The sequence below is a fragment of the Phacochoerus africanus genome, chromosome 5 (assembly GCF_016906955.1).
Source record: "Phacochoerus africanus isolate WHEZ1 chromosome 5, ROS_Pafr_v1, whole genome shotgun sequence".
In the NCBI taxonomy this organism is placed as follows: domain Eukaryota; kingdom Metazoa; phylum Chordata; class Mammalia; order Artiodactyla; family Suidae; genus Phacochoerus; species Phacochoerus africanus.
The window spans coordinates 79,887,148-79,907,399 of NC_062548.1; the positions used below are offsets into that span (position 1 = coordinate 79,887,148).

At 39.4% G+C, this 20,252-nt stretch overlaps 1 protein-coding gene across 4 annotated transcripts in view; it reads right to left on the reverse strand.

Moving 5' to 3' along the window:
* The window catches only part of MEIS1 (Meis homeobox 1), a 139,769-nt gene that overhangs the window by 19,569 nt on the left and 99,948 nt on the right, over positions 1–20,252 (reverse strand). For all 4 annotated transcript variants that reach the window (XM_047781917.1, XM_047781920.1, XM_047781918.1 and 1 more), the window contains one exon: positions 5,888–5,964. In XM_047781917.1, the coding sequence (XP_047637873.1) occupies positions 5,888–5,964 (77 nt within the window). The remainder of the gene's footprint in view (positions 1–5,887; positions 5,965–20,252) is intronic.

The following is a 20,252-nucleotide window of genomic DNA, read 5'->3' on the forward strand; positions in this document are numbered from 1 at the left end:
CCAGTATGAACCAGGAGATTTAACACAGTGGAGGAAATCTCTGAGCAAACTTAGGGAATAAAACTTACAACAAAGTATATTTCACAGACTGCAGAGTCATTTTCAAAGAGGATTGTTTGCTGGAAATTTTTTAAAATCTACAGACAAAAGCAGCATCTCTGTTGAACTCCTAAGACTCTCTGACATGACAATACCTGAAGGTTTCAAAATTCACAGCTCTTTTCCCTGCGAGCTATTTGCTCAGCTTTCCTAATAATACCCTGCCCGCCTGGCGTCTCGCCAGCTCTGTCTCAGGCAATATGCAAGCTAAACATTTTTTTTTTTTTTACTGATTTCAATATTTTCTCATGAGCAACTAGACAGTATTTTATCTAGTGAGTATTACTGATTGCTATAATTTATGCCCAGCGTAAGCGCCTGTAAAGGTAATATTATTAGAATTGACACTCAAGGTGAAAAGCAAAGCAGTTAACTGTGGCATGGACAACAACAGCCCATTCTGAAATGTGCTGGGAAGTTGTTCTATTTATATTTCTCTTTCTTTTCCTTCTTCTTTTAAAAACACTGCACCTGTTACTCCATTGATCAATTAGGAAGTCTACCTTAAATACAGATTACACTTAAATTCTCACGGGAACAAGTAAACCACCTGCTTAATAAAATTACCTCTTGTGTGTGAAGTTGTTCCATCCCTAGGTTGTTCCTAGGCAGGGAACATCATTCCATCCTGCACTTTCATTTCATAGTTGAACAAGCGACTCAGGACTGCTTGCTTGGTGCACTGTTTTTTTGGTGGGTTTTTGTTGTTGTTGTTGTTTTCACATCTGTTTTCCTTGCTTTTGTGTCATGCCTCTGTTTAGTTTTATTGACAAAGCAATCTGTGCCTAATGTTTAAACAACATCTGTAAAATGTATTATTAAATTATGTTGGAAGAAAAAGCAGAGCAATTCTATGAAACCCTATGACCCCCTATTGATTTTTAGATCTCAGAAGTTGAAAGGATAATTTGTGAATGTTTTAACATTTACATCTACATGGGTACCTATATTTATAGAATCTCTGATTGCCTATAAAAGTATTTGCTACATTATTACCATAACTCAGAAAGAAACTTGACCTTTAACAGTTGAATCTGTTTATTATAATAAGGGCGATCCTATTTTTTCAAAGATAAGTTTACATTTTTACCTGCCAGTGGCAGAAATCTCCAGGGATAATATACTTCCACCCCCCCCCCCACTGGTAATAAATGGGGAGTGATGCCTGAATGCTTTGCAGTTCTGAAGGCAATAAGTGAAGTAACTAGGAAAATCTGGTATTTGTACTAAATCTGAGAACTGAAAGAGCTATGATGATGGGTCTGTAAAGTGTCACCTCGGAGGCTGGGTTATTCCCTGGATTTTTACGCGCCCTGTTGATGGAGAGTGATTTTTCTCTCCACATACACACTGTATTTCATATAAACTATGTGTTTTGCAGCAAAGACCTATGTCCCTTTCTCACAGAGGATAAAGGAGTAATCATTTTAACATTAGGCCTTCATGAGAAAGGGTTTAGATGAGAGGAGATAAACAAAGAAACTGTAACATTTATTCAATACACCCTAAGCTAGAACTCTGTTGAGGCAAGATGTGTCTGAGGCATCCAGCAAATAAGATGCAGTCACTAGCACAAGTTTCCATCTCACGGACTTACCAAGTCTCCAACATGGCTGTGAAAACATACAAGGGAGTTTTTATTTGACCATCCTACATTCATATTTTCAATATAAAAAAATTACATTGGTGTATTCAGGAGAGAAAAGAACCCAGTATTGACTGTGTGTGTGTGTGTGTGTGTGTGTGTGTGTGTGTGTTTTCTCCAACCTACCCAGTGAAGAGCTGCATAATCATCTAATCTTAAAATTTAAGATGTTTCTGCTTAAACGACTGAAACATTCAACATATTAGCAATATTTTTTTGGCACTGATAATCACAAAAGTACATATCCCAACCACAACAACAAGGAAAAAAGACAAAAAGCCCCCGATACTATTATTTCTCATTTTTGGATCAAGTCATATTTGGGAGGGAAGGAGCAAAGGGAAAAGGGTACACACCTTTAGAGCACATATTTCATTTCAAAAATTATTACACTTTAAGTCAAACATTATTACACTTAAGTCAAAGGCTACCACGGCATACTGGATTAAAAAGTTTAGGCAATTAGTCACAGAGGTTGATTTTTAAAAACATGCAGTTACCTCAAATACTTGGATAATTTAGGTAAAACATTTTTACCCAAATTATTGGCATAATTGTCTCAATTCTCAAAAAAATATATATACATACAGGCATAGACTTTTCCCACATTGTCTCATCTAATAAATGTCACATTTCATCCGAGATCCCAATGCCTACAAGTACTAATACCAACCATTCTAAGATTCCTCCTCTTGGTTTTAATTCTGACAAGTAGACAAATATAAGAGTTAAAAAACAGTTCTTTTTTTAAAATCCAGATTTCTTTTAATTAATCAAATCCGTCTTGTTCTTATATTCAGATTCTCCCTGCCCCACTTCTCCCGGGGAAATCCCATCTGATTTGTCCTTAGTCAGCCAAGGCGGGTAGTATACATTACTTATGTCAATTAGAGACGTGTACCATTAGTTCAGCAATGGAATGAAAGAATCACTGCAATGCACCAAACTTTTCTCGTCTCATTCTCCTGTCAGAACCTAACTTCAAGCTGCATCGGCCAGGGTTTCTGTGACAAGCTAACAACTAAACATGAGTTTATATTTTCCCTTACATATTGTATATTTCAATACATTATGTTGTTGCCAATAATTACGACTGATCTACACCCAACCTGCCCTTCAGCATTTTGTTAAACCCCTTCAACAGTGACTCATAGTGCATACAAAATGTACATGCGTGTTAACAAGTTTCAAAAATCCAAGAAGAAAGACACCTATTTTTAAATGCTGTGCCTAAATGAAGGGGAAATGCTAAAATACCTATGAAGTGGTTTTTGGGTTTTTTCTTTTTAAACTACTATTTCCAGAAGGAAGTAGCTTGGGCTTTATGCTCCCTACAGGAGAAATATTTACAGGCTTTCCAAAAAGCTTTGTGTAATTTCTGATTATGACAAAGTGAAATGAAAACCCCTTAGCGGTTATGCTGCTTTTTTGTCTTCAAGCACATCATCCCTTGAGATTCTTTCACATCTTTGGTTTCAATACAGTACCGCCTGGGTTTCCCCATTTTTTGCACCATATTTCCTATGCAAAGCCCAAAGAAAAAGAAATCTATTATCAGCTCCTTAAAAGGAGAAGGTTTGGATAAAAATTAATATACCATTAAAAACTCAGATCAAACAAGGGAATGTCATTATTCACCAAACTCAAGAGAAACAATCTCTCTTACAACTTTGGGTTCCTGGAGGGGAATTCTCCACCACAGAGTTGTTATAGAGTTGAAACAGTTGCCAAATGCGAAGCAATGAAGTGCAAGCGAAGGGCACTTCTAACTCCACACAGAAGCAGAGAGCATGTGCACCCCAGCCGGGGCCAGGTGAGAACAGAACTGGGTTTACACCCCCTATGATAAGTAAAAGTGATTTTCAGGTTATGCCCGTGCAGAATTGAGTATCTGTGTGAAGTTTAGGGTAAAGTCTGCGTCTACGTTGAAAAATGATGGTCTGGTATGTATTACAACTTTTTAAAGTCCTATTTTTCCCCCATCTTAATTGCAAGACGAGGGAGTCTAATTGTGATCACTGTGCACAGAATCTAGGAAAAGACAACTGCCTCCAGCTTGGTGGCACTGGAATGCCAGCCTGCCCCAGCAGCCACAGGAAATATCCCACAAGGTGGTCCACCTGAAGCAAGCAGTTTGTACTGGAACCCGTTCTCTGGTAACGGGTTTTGCTAACAACACTGCAGAGGAAGAGAGATGGCATGTGTGATAGATCATTGGAATGGCAGCTCATCACCTTCCTTAATAAGAACTGGCCCAGCCACTCCTTGGCCCTCAAATGGGAACATTTCCCAGGGAAATTTGTACAGCCTCCATTGTATTCAAACTGCCTCCCACCAGTTTAACTCTACAAATATTTATGAATTTAGGTGCACACACAAAATTGCCAGCCTGCCCTATAATATCGTCCAGAACAATTTGGAAGACTGAATTCAAGTACATACATAGTATAAAGAGTCTTGAAAATTAAGATGCAGCTGCAAGTAAAAAGAGTCAAACAAAAAAACCACAGCAGTCACACAACGCCTAGTAACACACTCAGGTGTAACATGGCTTCCTTTGGTTCCTGATCCACTTGACGAAAAGAGCTGCAAAAACTGATCTCCCAAGGCTGCTGTAAGGTCATAGAAATTGATAACCCTTACAAGCAATGCTGATGTGAGTCTATCTGTGTCTTGAAGATAGTGCACTTTGTAAATGAATCCTCCAAAGGCAAATATATTGTAAGTAGCTTGTTATCTCTAAAATACTAAATTGAAGAATACATGGGATTATATTGACAGAAATTACATTTTCTGTAATGGGGTTTAATATATCTGAAATCTCTCCCAAAGGCTTCCAGACTCTCTAACAGAGAAGGGTCTGTTAATGTAGGTGCAATGGACATCAAGAACACATTTATTCACCAAAATAGATTAGCCCATGTAATCAGAGATTCTGTAATATTAATCTTTGACACTTATTGAACAGAAAGAAATACTTCTGTCTGCAAACTAGCATTCTCAGTTCTCCTCTTTCCCCAACCAGGCTTTGGGCCTTTTCTGGATTTTACTTCAAAGAGGATAAGGTTTCCCCATCATAAACACTAATCTAAAAATATTAGGACAATTAATTAGATACACTTCGTTTTAGAGGATATCAGATTTCGATAGCCTTCAAATATGACACTAGCTCTGGGTGATTGTATGAACCTGGCTTTCAGCACACTCACAAAGGGTAATAAATCTTACTTCCTCCAAGCCTCGTTGCCACCCTGCCCTACAGTAAGTCAGAATACTGTTGGCTGGTACTTGGTACCTAATCTCAGCCTCCCCCCAAATCAGGAATTGATGCATTTCTTTAGAAATAGTATGGTATGGCCTGGAGATACATCAGGTTTTGAATAGCTTCGAAGTAGAAACATACATTTTTTTTTCTCTTTTTAACACAGGGAGAGAAAAGAGGAGCCCATCCTGGAAGGCACGGCCCTAACAAATGCTCACTGAACTTAGTTATTCCACGAATATAAAACCTGACCAGGGAGTTCCCGTTGTGGCTCAGCAATAATGAACCCCAATAATATCCATGAGGATGTGGGTTCAATCTCTGGCCTCAATCACTGGGTTAGGGATGTGGTGTTGCTGTGAGCCATGGTGTAGGTCACAGATGTGGCTCGGATCTTGCTTTGCCGTGGCTGTGGTGTAGGCCGGCAGCTGTGGCTCCAATTTGACCCCTAGCCTGGGAACCTCCATATGCCATGGGTGCAGCCCTAAAAAAAGACAAAAAATAAAAAAAAATAGAACCCAACTGATGAGTGATGATGGATTTTCCTACTTCATAGAAGAGAGAATGCACCCTTTTTACTGATTATGCTAAAGGGCTTAAAAAAAAAGACATATAGACATTTACAGAGCCAGAGTGAGCAGGAATTAAAATTTCTACTGTGCCTTAAGTTTATCAATTTCTAAAGGAGGTAGAAAGCAACACCATGTTTTCTTTTCTATGCCAGCAAGTGCTCTTGAACCCACCAGTCAATAGTGTGTTCTCACCTTTGCATCAACAAGCCACCAGGGAAAACTGGGTGTGTCTTCTTAATACAAAACATTAGCGGCAGGTTGCCAGAGGGGGAAGCAGATTGTGTGTAAACACAAAGCCAGATTACTTACCAATTGTTCACTTGAAGGATGGTGAGTCCTGTGTCTTGTGCCAACTGCTTTTTCTGTTCTTCAGAAGGATAAGGGTGCTGAAAGAGGACAAAAAAGATAGGTGTATGCACACACGCTTTGGACAGGACGTGTACATCACACGTCACGTGCACCACTAGGTGCAGGGGATTCGCTAATAAACCCATATGCTCTGTAAAAACAAAAATGATGTGTACATCAGGCAGTATTTAGGCTATTTTGTCAATAACCTAAGTGTCTAGTGAGCTCTGTAATTAAAGGTAAAAATGCTGAGGTGTGTCACTCTTATTAATGGAATACTACATCATCTAATTAATGGCAGTAAAAGACAAGTCAATTACAAAGATTAGTGAAGTGTATAAATAGCTACTTAGGATACTTGCAGAACCTTGATACTGAGTTTATTCTTTAACAGGTTTATTTGTTGCAAACACACAAAGTTCAATAGGATCTTCACAGTATTTTATAGGATTAAAATAAGTCCCTTTTGACCATATAAAAGGGTATGACCTTGACACCATATTTTACTAGAACGATAGATTTCTCAAGCTGAACCAGTTGGGCCAACAACCTCAGCTCAGGTCCCAGAGTTAAGCGCCTTATTAGCATGACATTCTTCTTCTAAAATACCATGTTGCTGGATGCAAAGATCAAAATTAAAGTGGGTGTATTTTTTTAATACCACCATTCATCTTAGCTCCTCTGTGAAGCACAAACAAATGAAATTCTACCAAAGCTGGTTTCCCTGACTGAATGTCAACAGACACAGGGATTCTGAGCATAGGCCAGGATAAGGTCAAAGACCAGCATATTTTGCATGCAAAGAACAAGCCCCGTTATGTTCTTCAGGGGTTAGAGTGGATAAAAAAATCGGCAGGATAAGATAATAAAACAAAATCCATACTTTCCTAGAGGAATGTTTAGAATTCTACCAAGATTAGTTTGGGCACAGACGTTCTCTGTTTAATAATCAACTCTATCTCAATTTGACATATACGTTTCTAAAGGCTGGGAGAAGAGCTAAGAACACGGTTTCCATCTATTAGAGACACTGGCGATTTTGAAACACTACATCCCCATTAATTCTCCCAAGATAAAAACCGTTGTGATAGTCAACCTTCTCCGTGCTTATGAATGGGAAAGGGCACCCCCAACTCTCCATTTAACTGTCTGTGCCACTGGAAACTAAATTCTGGTCTATTGAATGTTAATTAACATGGCTTTCAATCTTATTAATAATGTCTGATTAGATGCTAAGAAGGCTTGTTAATGACCACTTCAATGCTTTTATATGTAAGTTTAAGTATGTTCTATATCTATACACATGGGATTCGTTTGTGGAGAGCTGAGATGTAGCCATTTTTCCCATAAGCATTGTCTCTTGATTGTCACTTAATCAATAAATACACAATTAGAATAAGGCTTTGCTTTCATGGAATATCGTGCCTCTCTCTAAAGAGCTCCAAGTATATTACAGACAGAATGGTAATTAATCCCCATTATATCCCTTTGAGGGACATAAATGGAATCTATTGTCCCTCCTGTTTTACAGGTGAGGAAACTGGCTGGAGGAAGGCATGGTCGGCAGCAGCATGACTCAGGGATAGTTCCTGCTTCCTGTCCAGTGTCTAAGTCTTATCATGAAGGAAGGATGTGGCAAACGCCTTTCATAATATCCATTTCTGTCCCATCCCCTCAAAAACCTCCAGACAGCTCTCCCTGCCCTGCAAAGCCCACCACCATCAGGGCTGCCACCTCTCAGATGGCGTCCTCTTCTCTTCACCCCACCCCTCTGTCCAGCCCCGCTGTTCTTCCAACACACCACACTGGTCCCTACCACTCAGGCTTCTGCTCCAAATTCACTTTCAGGTCTCAGCTCAGATGCCAAGCCTGACCCATCCCACTCTCCCCCAGCCCACCTCCTCACTCTCACACCAGCTTTTTCCTTTTTTTCCCCTAATAGTGAGCATCACTCTGAAACACCCGCTCTGATTATTTGTTTCCTTGCTCACATGTCTCGTCTCACTCATTTAGTAACTCTAAAACCCCAGCCTTTCTCATTCTCCATCCTCAAAGCCCAGACCAGCACGTAAAGGAAAGCAGGAAATATCTATGGAATGAAGGGATGGCTCTGACTTGTCACGATACACAGATAGTCTCCACTCAGATGCAACATCAAAATGTATAATAAAAATTTTTTTCAAAGCCCCCAGGAAGTATAAAGAATCCAGTTCGAGATCCACAACACTAGTTTCCATACCTCACTCTGAAAAGTGATGTCTAAACATTCTTTTCAAATAAATAATTCATTCCTAGTAGAAACGAATCCAACTAGGAACCATGAGGTTGCAGGTTCGATCCCTGGCCTCGCTCAGTGGGTTAAGGATCTGGCGTTGTCATGAGTTGTGGTGTAGGTTACAGATGCAGTTCAGATCTGATGTTGCTGTGGCTGTGGTGTAAGGCTGGCTGCTGTAGCTACGACTGGACCTCTAGCCTGGGAACCTCCATATGCCATGGGTGTGGCCATAAAAAGCAAAAAAATAAAATTAAAATTAAGATAAATAAAACATGACTCCTGCTGCATAAAGGTTTGCCACACAATACACACCAAATGAATCTCTTATCCTCTGAATAGTGCATTAAGGTTTGATAGAGCAGTTCTATGTCTATACGAGTTGAAGAATTGCACACAGTTATATATGACCCTGTCAGACTGAATAAATTATGTTGCCACTCACTAACTATGAGACTTTGAACAAGGGACAATTTTTGCTCAGTTTTATCACCTGGAGATTACTCAGGCTAGCAATGTTTAAGGAATAAAAGCCTACTTTTCAAAATATACAAATTTTAGCATCTAGCTGTTGGCACTATTTGCCATGTACAGTTGTACACTGATGTACACTAGTCGTTTCCACTCCATAACATCTTCTGTAATATGACTTGCTTTTTTTTTTTGTCATATGATTTTGCAGGTCCTCTGGAAATCTATTGCAGTGATGTTCAATAGAATTAATAAATACATCAATGGTCCTTCTTCACTGAGGTGGATGGCAACACCTTTTGCCCTGTCTTCTTAGTTGTGTCTAAATATTATAACCAGAACTGGGTAAAAATTAATATTTATGCCATTTACCTTTAGTTACTTTGAAAATTGAGAACTGTCACAGTCATTTATTTGTGCTGTGTTTTCAAGAGTATCTTTGCATGCCTGTTTGTGAGCAAGCTTTACATCCATTCTTATAAAGCAAATGGCATTCACATGTTATTTATGCAAGTGGTGTCAGGAAAATTCTCTTTGGATCATTAAAATTAGCTGAATCATTACAGCTTCAAAGAGTTATCGATAGCCTGCAAATTTTCAGTGCAAATTTAGGTTGTTTCTTTACATCATGCAGTTTCTGATTTCATCGTTTAAATATCATAAAATGAGAAAGTTCTACTGTCTTTTTCCCCTCTGTCACTTTTCATGTGATCTGATTTTAAGTAATTGGAACAAACTGTGTCTAATTTCATGCAGCATAATTGCCAGGCAGCCTCAAGCTATGGAGACCCAGCACTCTGTCTCCATTAAACAATTTTCAGTTGTTCAGGATATATTTTTTTAATAGAAATGAATGAGCCTGGATGAAATGAAATATCACAGTAAACTGGTCATTGTTAAGGGGGGAAAGGCATCGACAAAATTCCTAAAACGTTGTCTCTGGTAGATCAACTGGATATTTTTCCTTTTCTCGTAGTTCTTGGCCACGGTGTCCCACAAACTTTCAATTCCTTGGGGAAAAAAAAAAAATCTGTAATTGCTAGAATCACCTGAAAGGCATGACTTTCAGGTAGTGAATCCATAGCCAAAAATTCACAAAGAGGTAGGCTTTTTAACTGAAATCCAATATGTTTAACTATCTTAAATCCTATGGATCTTTACTAGATAAGCTTTTTGTGGACAGTATGAGTTATTCCTTTGTAGACTTAAGAAAAAAATAACAAAAACCCAACGTGCCACAGGCAAGGCTGCTATAAAAACACTCAAAGAGCAGTTGTGTTCCACCCACAGGGCTAAGTGAGGCCGTAAGAAGGGCAAAGGTAGATGTCATTTTACAAAAGAGAGAACAAGGAGTGCCGTTTTAGGAAGAAAATGGGAAATTCATTCCAAACCACCCCAAGGATGGGGCTAGGTCCCCACTGCCATTTCGCTGAACACCTTTGCTATTATGGCATCTAAATGGCAAGGACACTGGTTTAAGAAAGATGAGCGGGTTCTTGCGAAGGAAAGGGGGATAGCACTTGCCAGATGGACCAATCAACCGAATCGCTATGGGATATCAAAGCAAATTTGACCACAGTCCAATAGACAGTGACAGGAGACCTTGCCTTTGTTGTGTACATTAGCCTCCTGCCATTATCTCTTAAAAGCTTAATTATTTGCAAACAATTGATCAAGATGGGAATTTGAGAAAGGATATGCAAGGGCCACTGGGAGAACTGCAACGCATTAAGAGAGCAAACAAAATTACCTTTAGATCTTACAATAAGAATTAACGATTGAGACGGGAGAGGGGGCTGTGCAGTAGCTGCAAGGCTTCTTTCTCCGAGTGTTTCCCATTTGATCTGCATTAACACCTCAGGAATGAGTGAAAGCCATAAAACAGTGATTATGTATGGGCAAGGCTGACCTCCCTTCCAACACTAAACCTGCGCACACGTATCAGGCAGGCGGGCTTCGCTGGGGCGAGAAGGGCTGGGCTCCAAGGGAAAACAAGTGGCTTGTGGGCAGTGGACCTCGAGCTAAAGGAAAGAACTCCCAAAATGATCATCCCAGTTTCAATAATCAACACCCTGATTTCTTCTTCCCAGTATAAGTCTCTTGGGGAAAACAGAAACCGCTGGCCACTCTTCCTGTGTTTCCGGATCTGCAGCATGACTTCTAATAATGACCTTGTATCACAGTGATTGCTTAATAACCCCATCAAAGAATAAAACGATCCCTAGAGTATGTGTCCTGTGTCCCAGAAGGAGAGGTTGTCTGAAAGAAAAAAAAAAAAAAGGCTAAAAATAGCTTACGTCAAAATTAAGTCTGAACTGTCATTTTACCAGCCACAGAGAATAGGAAGTGACAGAAGATGGCAACTTTCTAAAGAAAGTTATCTCTGCACAATTCCAATGATATGTTTGGAGATGGGGATAGGAGGGGGCTTCTGATGTGGGTGATCCGATATTTACAAGTTTACTTCATTGGAAGAAAACGTCTGTCTTGAAACAATCGAGTTGACTCTCTCAGAGGAGCATTAATGCGAAAAGAGAAACTCTTCAGCACACGCAGATGGAAAATGTCCAGCCTTATATCTTAACGATATCCTTGACCAAATGTACTCCTTTCATCAAATTTTCCACCCCTGACTGCAAATGCGGATGCCAAGACAGTGATGAACTTTATCTTATCTACCCTGGTAACCAAGTTTCAATAATGTTCCCTCCCTCCCTGGCTTGCCCACTCTAACAGCACATTGTAATGGCAGCAGAAAATTTGAAAATAATCCTGTACAGAGCTCGCCGGTGAGATAATGGAAGGCTACGCTGCCCCTTCTCAAGCCTCAGATTAGTAATTTCTTGTGACACAGAACTGCCTCTCTACCGAAACTGCAAAACAGCTATAACAAAGCAATAGAGGTGGAAGCAATTTTCAAGCAAAATGTTACATGCTATACTTTAAAAGGTATGGGAATAGGTACCCGGGAAGCTGATCTAACAGGAGGAATTATGGCAACTGTCCAATATAACCCTTATCAAGGCAATGTTCTGTTGCTTGGCTGAATATGTTGGAAGAACAATTTCAGAACTTCTTTTATCCTTTTTCCTCCAGCCCTTTGCCTCCTCCACAGCGAAGTTTAATGCATTAATATAAGTTGACCTTGAGCTAAACTCTGGTATGTGATGGAGAGATACTCCCTTTAAAGAAGAAGAAAAAAGCCTACCATATGGCTCTTAACCATTAGATCTCTGTGTTCTTTTAAAACTTCTACTGAGTTTTTGTCACGAAGGAAATACTGTGGATCTAAATTAAAACAACCAGCTATGTATGTGACCTCTAAGAGCATAAGCAGAAGCTTGTTAACCAAATATATTTCTATTTGTTTAACATCATTTTTTTTGCCTATAGAAACTTCTTCCAATTTAAATAAACTTGCAGCCATTTTCCCCTTATGCATTGACTATGAATAGCTTACACTGTGACAATTACATTGATCTAGGATACTTTTTTCCTTTAAAAAAAATCCATAATGCTTCCCTATTGTCTTTCAGCTTTATGAATTAGTTTTACTGTTTCAGTGAATGCTTTTTTGTCTTCTGACTGCACATTATCAAAGAGACACTTTGTGCCTCCCATTTGCATTACAAAAGCAGTGCACCGTGCAGTGGAAGAACCTAGCCTGAATGCATAGCAGTTGAGTCCTGCATCCTCACACAGCCTGGAATCCAAAGAAGAACCACGATGTCCATGCTGGCTAAGAAGCCAAAAATGTTTGTAGCATCATTGGAGAAGTCACGGGATTTCAACGTGTTGTCTTAATGCCCCACCAACGCTCCTCGCTTGCCCAGTTGCTCAGACCAAATGTGCTCTATAGATTGCTCAGCACGTCCTATTTTTTGAAGCCCTAGTCAAGCCATTTTTCCAGACAGGCCCTCCTGATTTCTTGTATATCCGAAAGGGGTTAGAAGTTGCTAGCAGAGCTATGCAAGCAGGAAGGTCAAGTAGGAATCTCTAAACTTGGTCTTATCACATGAAAATGACATAAGTGTGAAAGGAAAAGTTGAACACTGGGTAGTATTTCATAAAAATCTTCACTTTTGCACTAGTGAGACAAAACAATACACAGCAATGAAAACATTTTATAGACAAGAGTCTAATACTATCACCTCTCACCTGTCTCACCTATCTGATGTTTTAATTTCTTATAAATAACTGTTAAACATAAAACAAAAACTAAATTAAAAGACAGGCACTTTTATATTAAGGGATTTCATAGTCCTTTGTGTTAGGAATTTTTTTTCAGTTGCTTGCAATTCTATTTCTAATAACAATGTTTGGATCTATTCTTCATTAGCTAGATATGTTCCAGGAGTATTTTTAAATATATGCATTAAAGACATAAAATGTAGACTCTAAATTAGCAATTACTTATATACTCCTCCTAAAAGTATTAAAATTCATGAAGAGTGCTAAAATTATTTTGAACAGTTATGATTATTAATGAACTCCCTGAATATTGATTCTCTTAGTAGGAAACCATGTCTATAAAAGGAAACACAAAAAGACCAATAAGAAAAACAGGTTGGAAGGAGTAGGTGGGCAAGGGTGGGGGTAGGGAATAGGGCAGAAAACTCCTGCTTCAGTTTTGGGTCCTCCTTGAATCATTTTCAATAATAACTCATTTAAATTCTTTCTGTTTGTCAACAGGACAAATGCATTACATGCATTACATGCTCTTGGTGACCCCACCACCACCACGAGCAGGGACCATATTTAGCTCCATTTTGCAGATAAGGAAACTGAGGCTCGGCTAGACCACGAGACATGCCCAAGGGCTCACAGCTACTCAGTTCTGGAGTCAGGTCTGCTCTCCCTTGAGTTTCTCCACTTGGCTGCACTTCCGCTGAGGTTTCTTTCCCATTTCTCCATTCCCCCCCCTTTATTAAAGCTAAACATTTTAAAACCAAAAACATATTAAAATGGAACGGGAACAAAGATATTCCCTGTGATGAGCGACGACTGACTGTTCCTCTGTTGTTTAAATAGCCTTGATGCAGGGAGAGTTGCTGCTTTTCTGCCCATCACCTCCACTGCTTCTGCCAAGATCAAGGGGTGGGGATGGAGCTGTGAGGTGAATGCTAGTTCTCTTTCTTTCTCCACATTCTCCCTCCAGCACCCCTCCAAAGGGGCTTTATTAATAGTGGCTTAGTAGTGTTGGTGAGATGGTAGAAGAAGTAACCAACAGCACTTAGTAAGAAGTGAGGATGTACCAGCCATTTTTCCAAAGATGTCGCATGCACTAATTCATTTCATCCTCACAAACACTTTATGAGGTAGGCACAACGATTATGCCCATTTTACAGATGAAGAAACTTAGGCACAGAGAATACAAAGAGCTTTCTCAAGTTCACACAGCCTGTGAGGAGTGGAGCTGGGATTTGAAACTTGGTGATAGGATACAAGTTGAGAAAATTCACTTCCAAACTATTTTGTTTTCTAAGTGAGGAGTGGAACGATCCCATTCATTCCTGGGGAGTTGATCATGAATATATAGATGATTATTACTCATTTCATGAGGAAGCTATTATCTTAATGTGCGTGTATCTACAACCCAGTTTTACTAATGGAAGCAATAGGAAATTTTGCTACAAGACACAAAACTCAGTGGAAACTAACACATCCATCACTTTATTAGTTCTTCTAGCTTTTCTTATAAATATAAGAGCGATGGTAGACTCTACACAAGAATACTCTTCAAGGGTCATAGAAACAAATGCCTGCTATTCCATCCAGCTACATTACAACATGCCTTAAATTGTCTGCTTTGAAATTAATTGTTGTGTGTTTTTCTACCAATTACTTTCATTCTGTATGTAATTCTTAATCAAATATGAGTTAAATTACATTTGGAACCATTTCATTTTAGTAGAATACTAATAAAAACACAGGAATGCTATTGCCATTTACAAGGCAACTAGCCCAGATCTATGCCCAATAAATGTTTGTGGTATGAATGAAGGAGTGGGCAGTTGAAGTCAGAGACACCCCGACTGCCTCGACTAGCATTTATAAGCAGATGACTTCAGATAAACATTAGAAAACTAGCAGCCCCCATCCCAACAATTGTTCATTCTTCACTCTCAGTTCTACAAATTCCAGAAACAGTACAGACTCGATTCACTTTATTTAACTGGCATTTTTACAATGCTTACTCTGTGCCAGGCAATGTTCTCAGTGCTTTACCAGTATTCATTAGTTTCACCCTTATAACAAGTTCAGGAGGTCAGTGTTCTTACCCTGAAGTGACAGACGAGGAGACTGAGGCACAGAATCTAAGTTACTTGCAAATAGGATGAAGCTGGGATTTGACCCTAAGAAACCTCATTCTGTAGTCCAGGCTCTTCATTCCTGGGTTATTCTGTTTGTCGTTCTTAGCGTGTATACCTTCCCCTGAAGTTTCTCCAAAACCCACTCTGTGTTGTTGTTGGGTTTATTTGTTGCAAAAGTTCCCTTCCCACTCTCCAACTGCAATGTAATAAAATTCGAGTTCTCCATCTCACAGGGCCTAGCCCAGGACTGAAGAAAAGAACAGAGGAGGCTATTTCGACATACAGGCTCTCCCCCAAGAATTGCACTGCAACAAATAAAACAAAACAATGGCACACCATCCTGGACCACTTTTCTGAAAAGAAAGTTCATGACCAGTTTATACAATAAATGCCAATAAAATAAGGATCTGGTCTGAACTACATACAGCTCATCTCCGCTATAGCCAAGAGCATGCCAGCTAAAAGGAGACCGCCCCACGTCCGAAGAACACGTTTCCACTTTAAAAATCAAAGCGAAAGCGTTTTGAAACCAGGAAGAGAAAAGGCGAGGAATATGAAATACGAAGATACCATTTGGAATGAGTCTGTTGACGGTCATCACTACTGCCTTTGCAGAACCCTGTCCAGCATTAAATATTGAGACAAACATCCTTGCAGGAAGAATAAAGCACCCATAAGTTAGAAGCAAAAAGGTGCATTTGGAGAGAAGATTTGAGAGACAGAAAGCAAGAGACAGGGAGAGGGAGAGAGAGAGAGGGAGAGATGGAGAATCCATGCTGCTCCCAATATGACTAAAGACCCCTGGAACTGGTACTCATTCTCTAGTGCTAATTTTCCCACTTAAATTACAGTGATGGTGTAGCCTCATCTCATTAGAGATCATTGTCCCCAGTAGACAGTTGTGTTTATGGGGGACTCTGGCTGTTCCACACCTGCTGATCAGGTTGCTATGTGATCAAGGCTGCATACAAACAGCAGACTCAAGCTTGCTGGACTGCGACTGATGAGCCCGGGCTAATTCAGGGGTGATTATGTAGTTTACTGGACCACTAAACCTCTTTAAGCTTGTAATTACTGCCTATTTGAGTAAAGAACATTCAAAAGCAATTCACTGCATCATGCCTGCCACAGCTGGAAGCAGGCTGCCAGCAGTCTGTGGGGACATTAAAATCTACAGGGACGTGGATTGAAGCCCAGCTAGCAGACACTGGCAGCAGCCAAGTCTGTGCCTATTCCTGCTCACCTCTCCTGACCAAGCTTACCATTAAAGGTGCCGTGAAAACTGTAGAACAGCCATAAAGATGACAAATAACGGAGGGAAATGATACAAACTACATTTTAATGATTTCCCCCTTTTGTAAAGCTAAAATCAGAAAACTCTTTTCACAACGCCCAAGACAGAAAAAGCAGATGCTTTATATAATATACAGCACTGAGATTTACTGTGTACTTGCTCAAAGTTCCGTCAAAAAACAAAACAAAACAAAACAACCTTGAAAATAAAATGCCCACCTTTTATGCATTTCAGGGTGTACAGTCACTTGAGGTATCTTCCACCCACTTGGTTGTCGTGTTTATAACCTTAGCTGGGAAAATATCGTTTAGCTAGTTGATTGACATTTTCTAAGATCACGTGTCGTTTTTTGCTGTTAATGAATTAACATGCTGCTCAGACACCTGAGTGATATTTACTTTCAAGAGTCAGAGAAGATTTCAGAAAAAAAAAAAATGTATCACTATTTATCAATGTTCTCGTTTTCTTTGGCTGTCACCTTAACAACTGCAGTTCTTTTGTATAACAAAAGTGTAAAACATGCTTTGCATTGCTGAGGATATAATTATTACTTGTCTCTAAGTAACAAAAAAAAAAAAAAAAGGGCTGGAACTTAATGAAGGGGGATTAAGTTAATTTCTTTTTTAGCTAACAGTTTCCTGTCTCTTAAAATGCAGACCTTGGTGAATATAATGTTCAGGGAAGGAAAATTAAGCTTTTTATTTCACTAAAATCTCCACTTTGGAATATTGATATTAAAATATTAAGATGATGTTTATTCTTTAAAAGTATGTAAATTCGGTATTAAATAAAGCCACAGAAATCCTTTCTGACTACTCCATCCAAACTCCACAGATCCGGGGGGTTTATGTGTTATCTACACATCATTCCTATTAATATTCATTAGATGAGTCTGCTTGCATTTTTATAAGCTGTGAGAGAGGCAAAGAAACAACCAGAATTCTTTAACACACAGGCATTATCAATTCAACATATGCCAAATAGCAGAGCACCCAGATCTGAAGTTAAGATTCAAACACAATTTACTTTTACTTAGCTAATTTTCATGAAAACTCTTTTTCTTTTACCTATTGTAGTCTAAGCTATTTAATTATCTCTATTCTCTGTAACGTACACTTTAATTTTTAATTTAAGAGATTATTCAGCACTCTATTTTACCTTGGTTAACAACAAAACCCTTATCTTGCAATCAAAAGAGAATTTCCCTTTAAGGAAAAAAAAAAAAACTAAAAACTTTAAATTGTCTTAGTAATAAGATTACCTTTATCTTTATGAACCTCCTTAAGCAAACCCTTTTTAACTCCCCAAAGCATTTATTGATGTGAATTCACTGTCTGTCTCCAGAGTGGATTACAGAAGAGGGAAGAGTCTTAGTCAAAATTTGGGCAGATCTTTTGTATTTGCTTGCCAAATTATGTCTTCTCTGTTGTCCAATCTAACTGGACAAGGAAATGCTCGTAGGTTGCGGACTTTTTACTGTGGTGTTCCCACAGATCTCACAGATGTTCATGAGACATCTTAACTGAGTGGGAGAAAAGGCTGGCCTTGTCACCAATGAGATGACAGGATAAAGATGGCAGAAATAAAGGTATTCAAAGTTAACTTGGAACATAAATTGGGGCTGCTGCTATGGAAAACAGTATGGAGATTCCTTACAAAACTAAAAAACAGAACTACCATATGATCCAGCTATCCCATTTCTGCATCTATATCCCCAAACCAAAAACTCTAATTGGAAAAGATACATGCACCCCAATGTTCACCACAGCTCTATTTACAACAGCCAAGACATAGAAGCAACACAAGTCTCTGCCAACAGACAACTGACTTAGGAAGATGTGGTACACATACACAATGAATATTACTCAGGCATAAAAAAGAATGAAATAGTGCCATTTGTAGCAACATGGATGGACCTAGAGAATATGCTTAGTGAAATAAGGCAGAGAAAGCTAAATATATCACGTGCATGGGAAATCTAAAAAATAATACAAATGAACCTATGTACAAAACAGAAACTCTTACACATAGAAAACAAACTTACAGTTACCAAAGGAGTGGGGGGGGGGGGGGCACAACAAATTGGGAGTATGGGGTTAAGAAATACAAACTCCTATACATAAAATAGATAAGCAACAAGGATTTACTGTATAGCACAGGAAATAATACCCCATATCTTGTAATACCTATAATGGAACATAGTCTGCAAAAAAAAATATGGACTCAAAGGCCAGCTTGGGTTTTGTTTTTGGGTTTTTTGGGGTTTTTTTTTGTTTGTTTGTTTTGTTTTTGCCTTTTTTGAAAAATTTTATGACTGAGTTTGTATCCCTTACATTTGTATAACATTTTACAGTTTCAAAGAGCTGTTTATTTTATTTTACCAAATTTAAGCTCTACTATTACTATTACTTGTCCGGGTTGGAAGGACAGGCCATGTCACCTCCATTCCATAGGAGAAAAGACAAAACTCAGAATAGACATGTGGCTGGTTGTGTGGCCAGGGAATTGTGGCTCTTAGGCCGATAGCCCAGGCCTCCTGCTTCTCAATCTTGCTCTCTTTCCACTCTACAGATGCTCAGTTTATATTTTAATGATAAAATAAAGAGCTGTCGCCATGTCTTTCAAAAAAAACCCTTCCTTGCGTTGCTGGGGCCAGCCTCTGTTTTGCTGGGTAAACGTGCACCACTCTATACACAAAGGGCACAACAGAAAACTGTGACTAAAACAAGATAAAACAGAACATCGTTCAAATTAGCTGTCATCATTTCTAACAAAACTCACATAGGTAATCAAAGTGGGGATGCTCAAAAGTCTTAAAAAAATGGTATTTGCCCTTCTTCCAAAACAGGCTTTGGGAAAGAATTATACTCACTGGGTAGTTTGCTTCTCTTTGAAACAATCAGACTTGGCTTTGTTTTATGTAATGCGTCTTTCTTTGCCATTCCATGTGTGACATGAGGTTGCTAATAACATAAACAAGGCACCTAACTTTCCCCTTTCTTAAGTCCCTTTCTAGGAAAACTTGGGCCTCAGTGGACAGTCATCGAGTTGCGAAGGCCAGGAGAGTGGTCCTTAAGGCCATTTCTGCTTCAGTGATGTGGTTACACATTGACAAAGGGCAAAGCTAGAAGAAAACATTTTAGGAGTTATTGGTTTCAAGAGGGGCAGTTAGGTGTACTGACTGGGTGACACCAAGGCTCAAGTCCCCAGACCCACACTAGCGGTGTGATCGCAAGTCTCCTCTTCCTCTTTAGTGAAAATGAGGATGACAAAACTGGTCAAATGAGACAACATACATCAAATTGCTTCCCCTAGCAGCTGGTCTGGATGGAGCACTTAGAACACCGCAGCTAGAGCTGAGATGAAGCAGAAGGTTGAATGCATCTAAGTAAACATACTATATACATATGTTTTCTCTCAGTTTGTAGGGAAGAGGATCTAACTAGGTAATTCTTATAATTTTTTCCTAGTGTTTAAATTAGGTACCTTCTTCTTCTTTTCGTCTTTTTAGGGTTGCACCTGCTGCCTATGGAAGTTCCCAGGATAGGGGTCAAATCGGAACTGCAGCTGCTGACCTACACCACAGCCACAGCAATGCAGGATCTGGCTACATCTGCAACCTACACCACAGCCCACGGCAACACCAGACCCTTAACCCAATGAGTGGGGACAGGGATCAAACCCATGTCCTCATGCATACTAGTCGGGTTAGTTACCACCACTGGGTCAAAATAAAAACTCTTTTTTTTTTGGCCATGCCTGTGGCATGTGGAAGTTCCCTGGCCAGGGACTGAACCCACGCCACAGTAATGACCCAAGCCACTATAGTGACAATGCACCACAAGGGGAATCCTAAATTATGTTTGAATGTTTTGCAATTCTCTTTATTTGGACAGTCACTTCCAGGATATCGACGGACAGGGCCAGCTTCACAAGGCAGTCACACGGGGACCCCCACATAGAAAAGCTCCATGC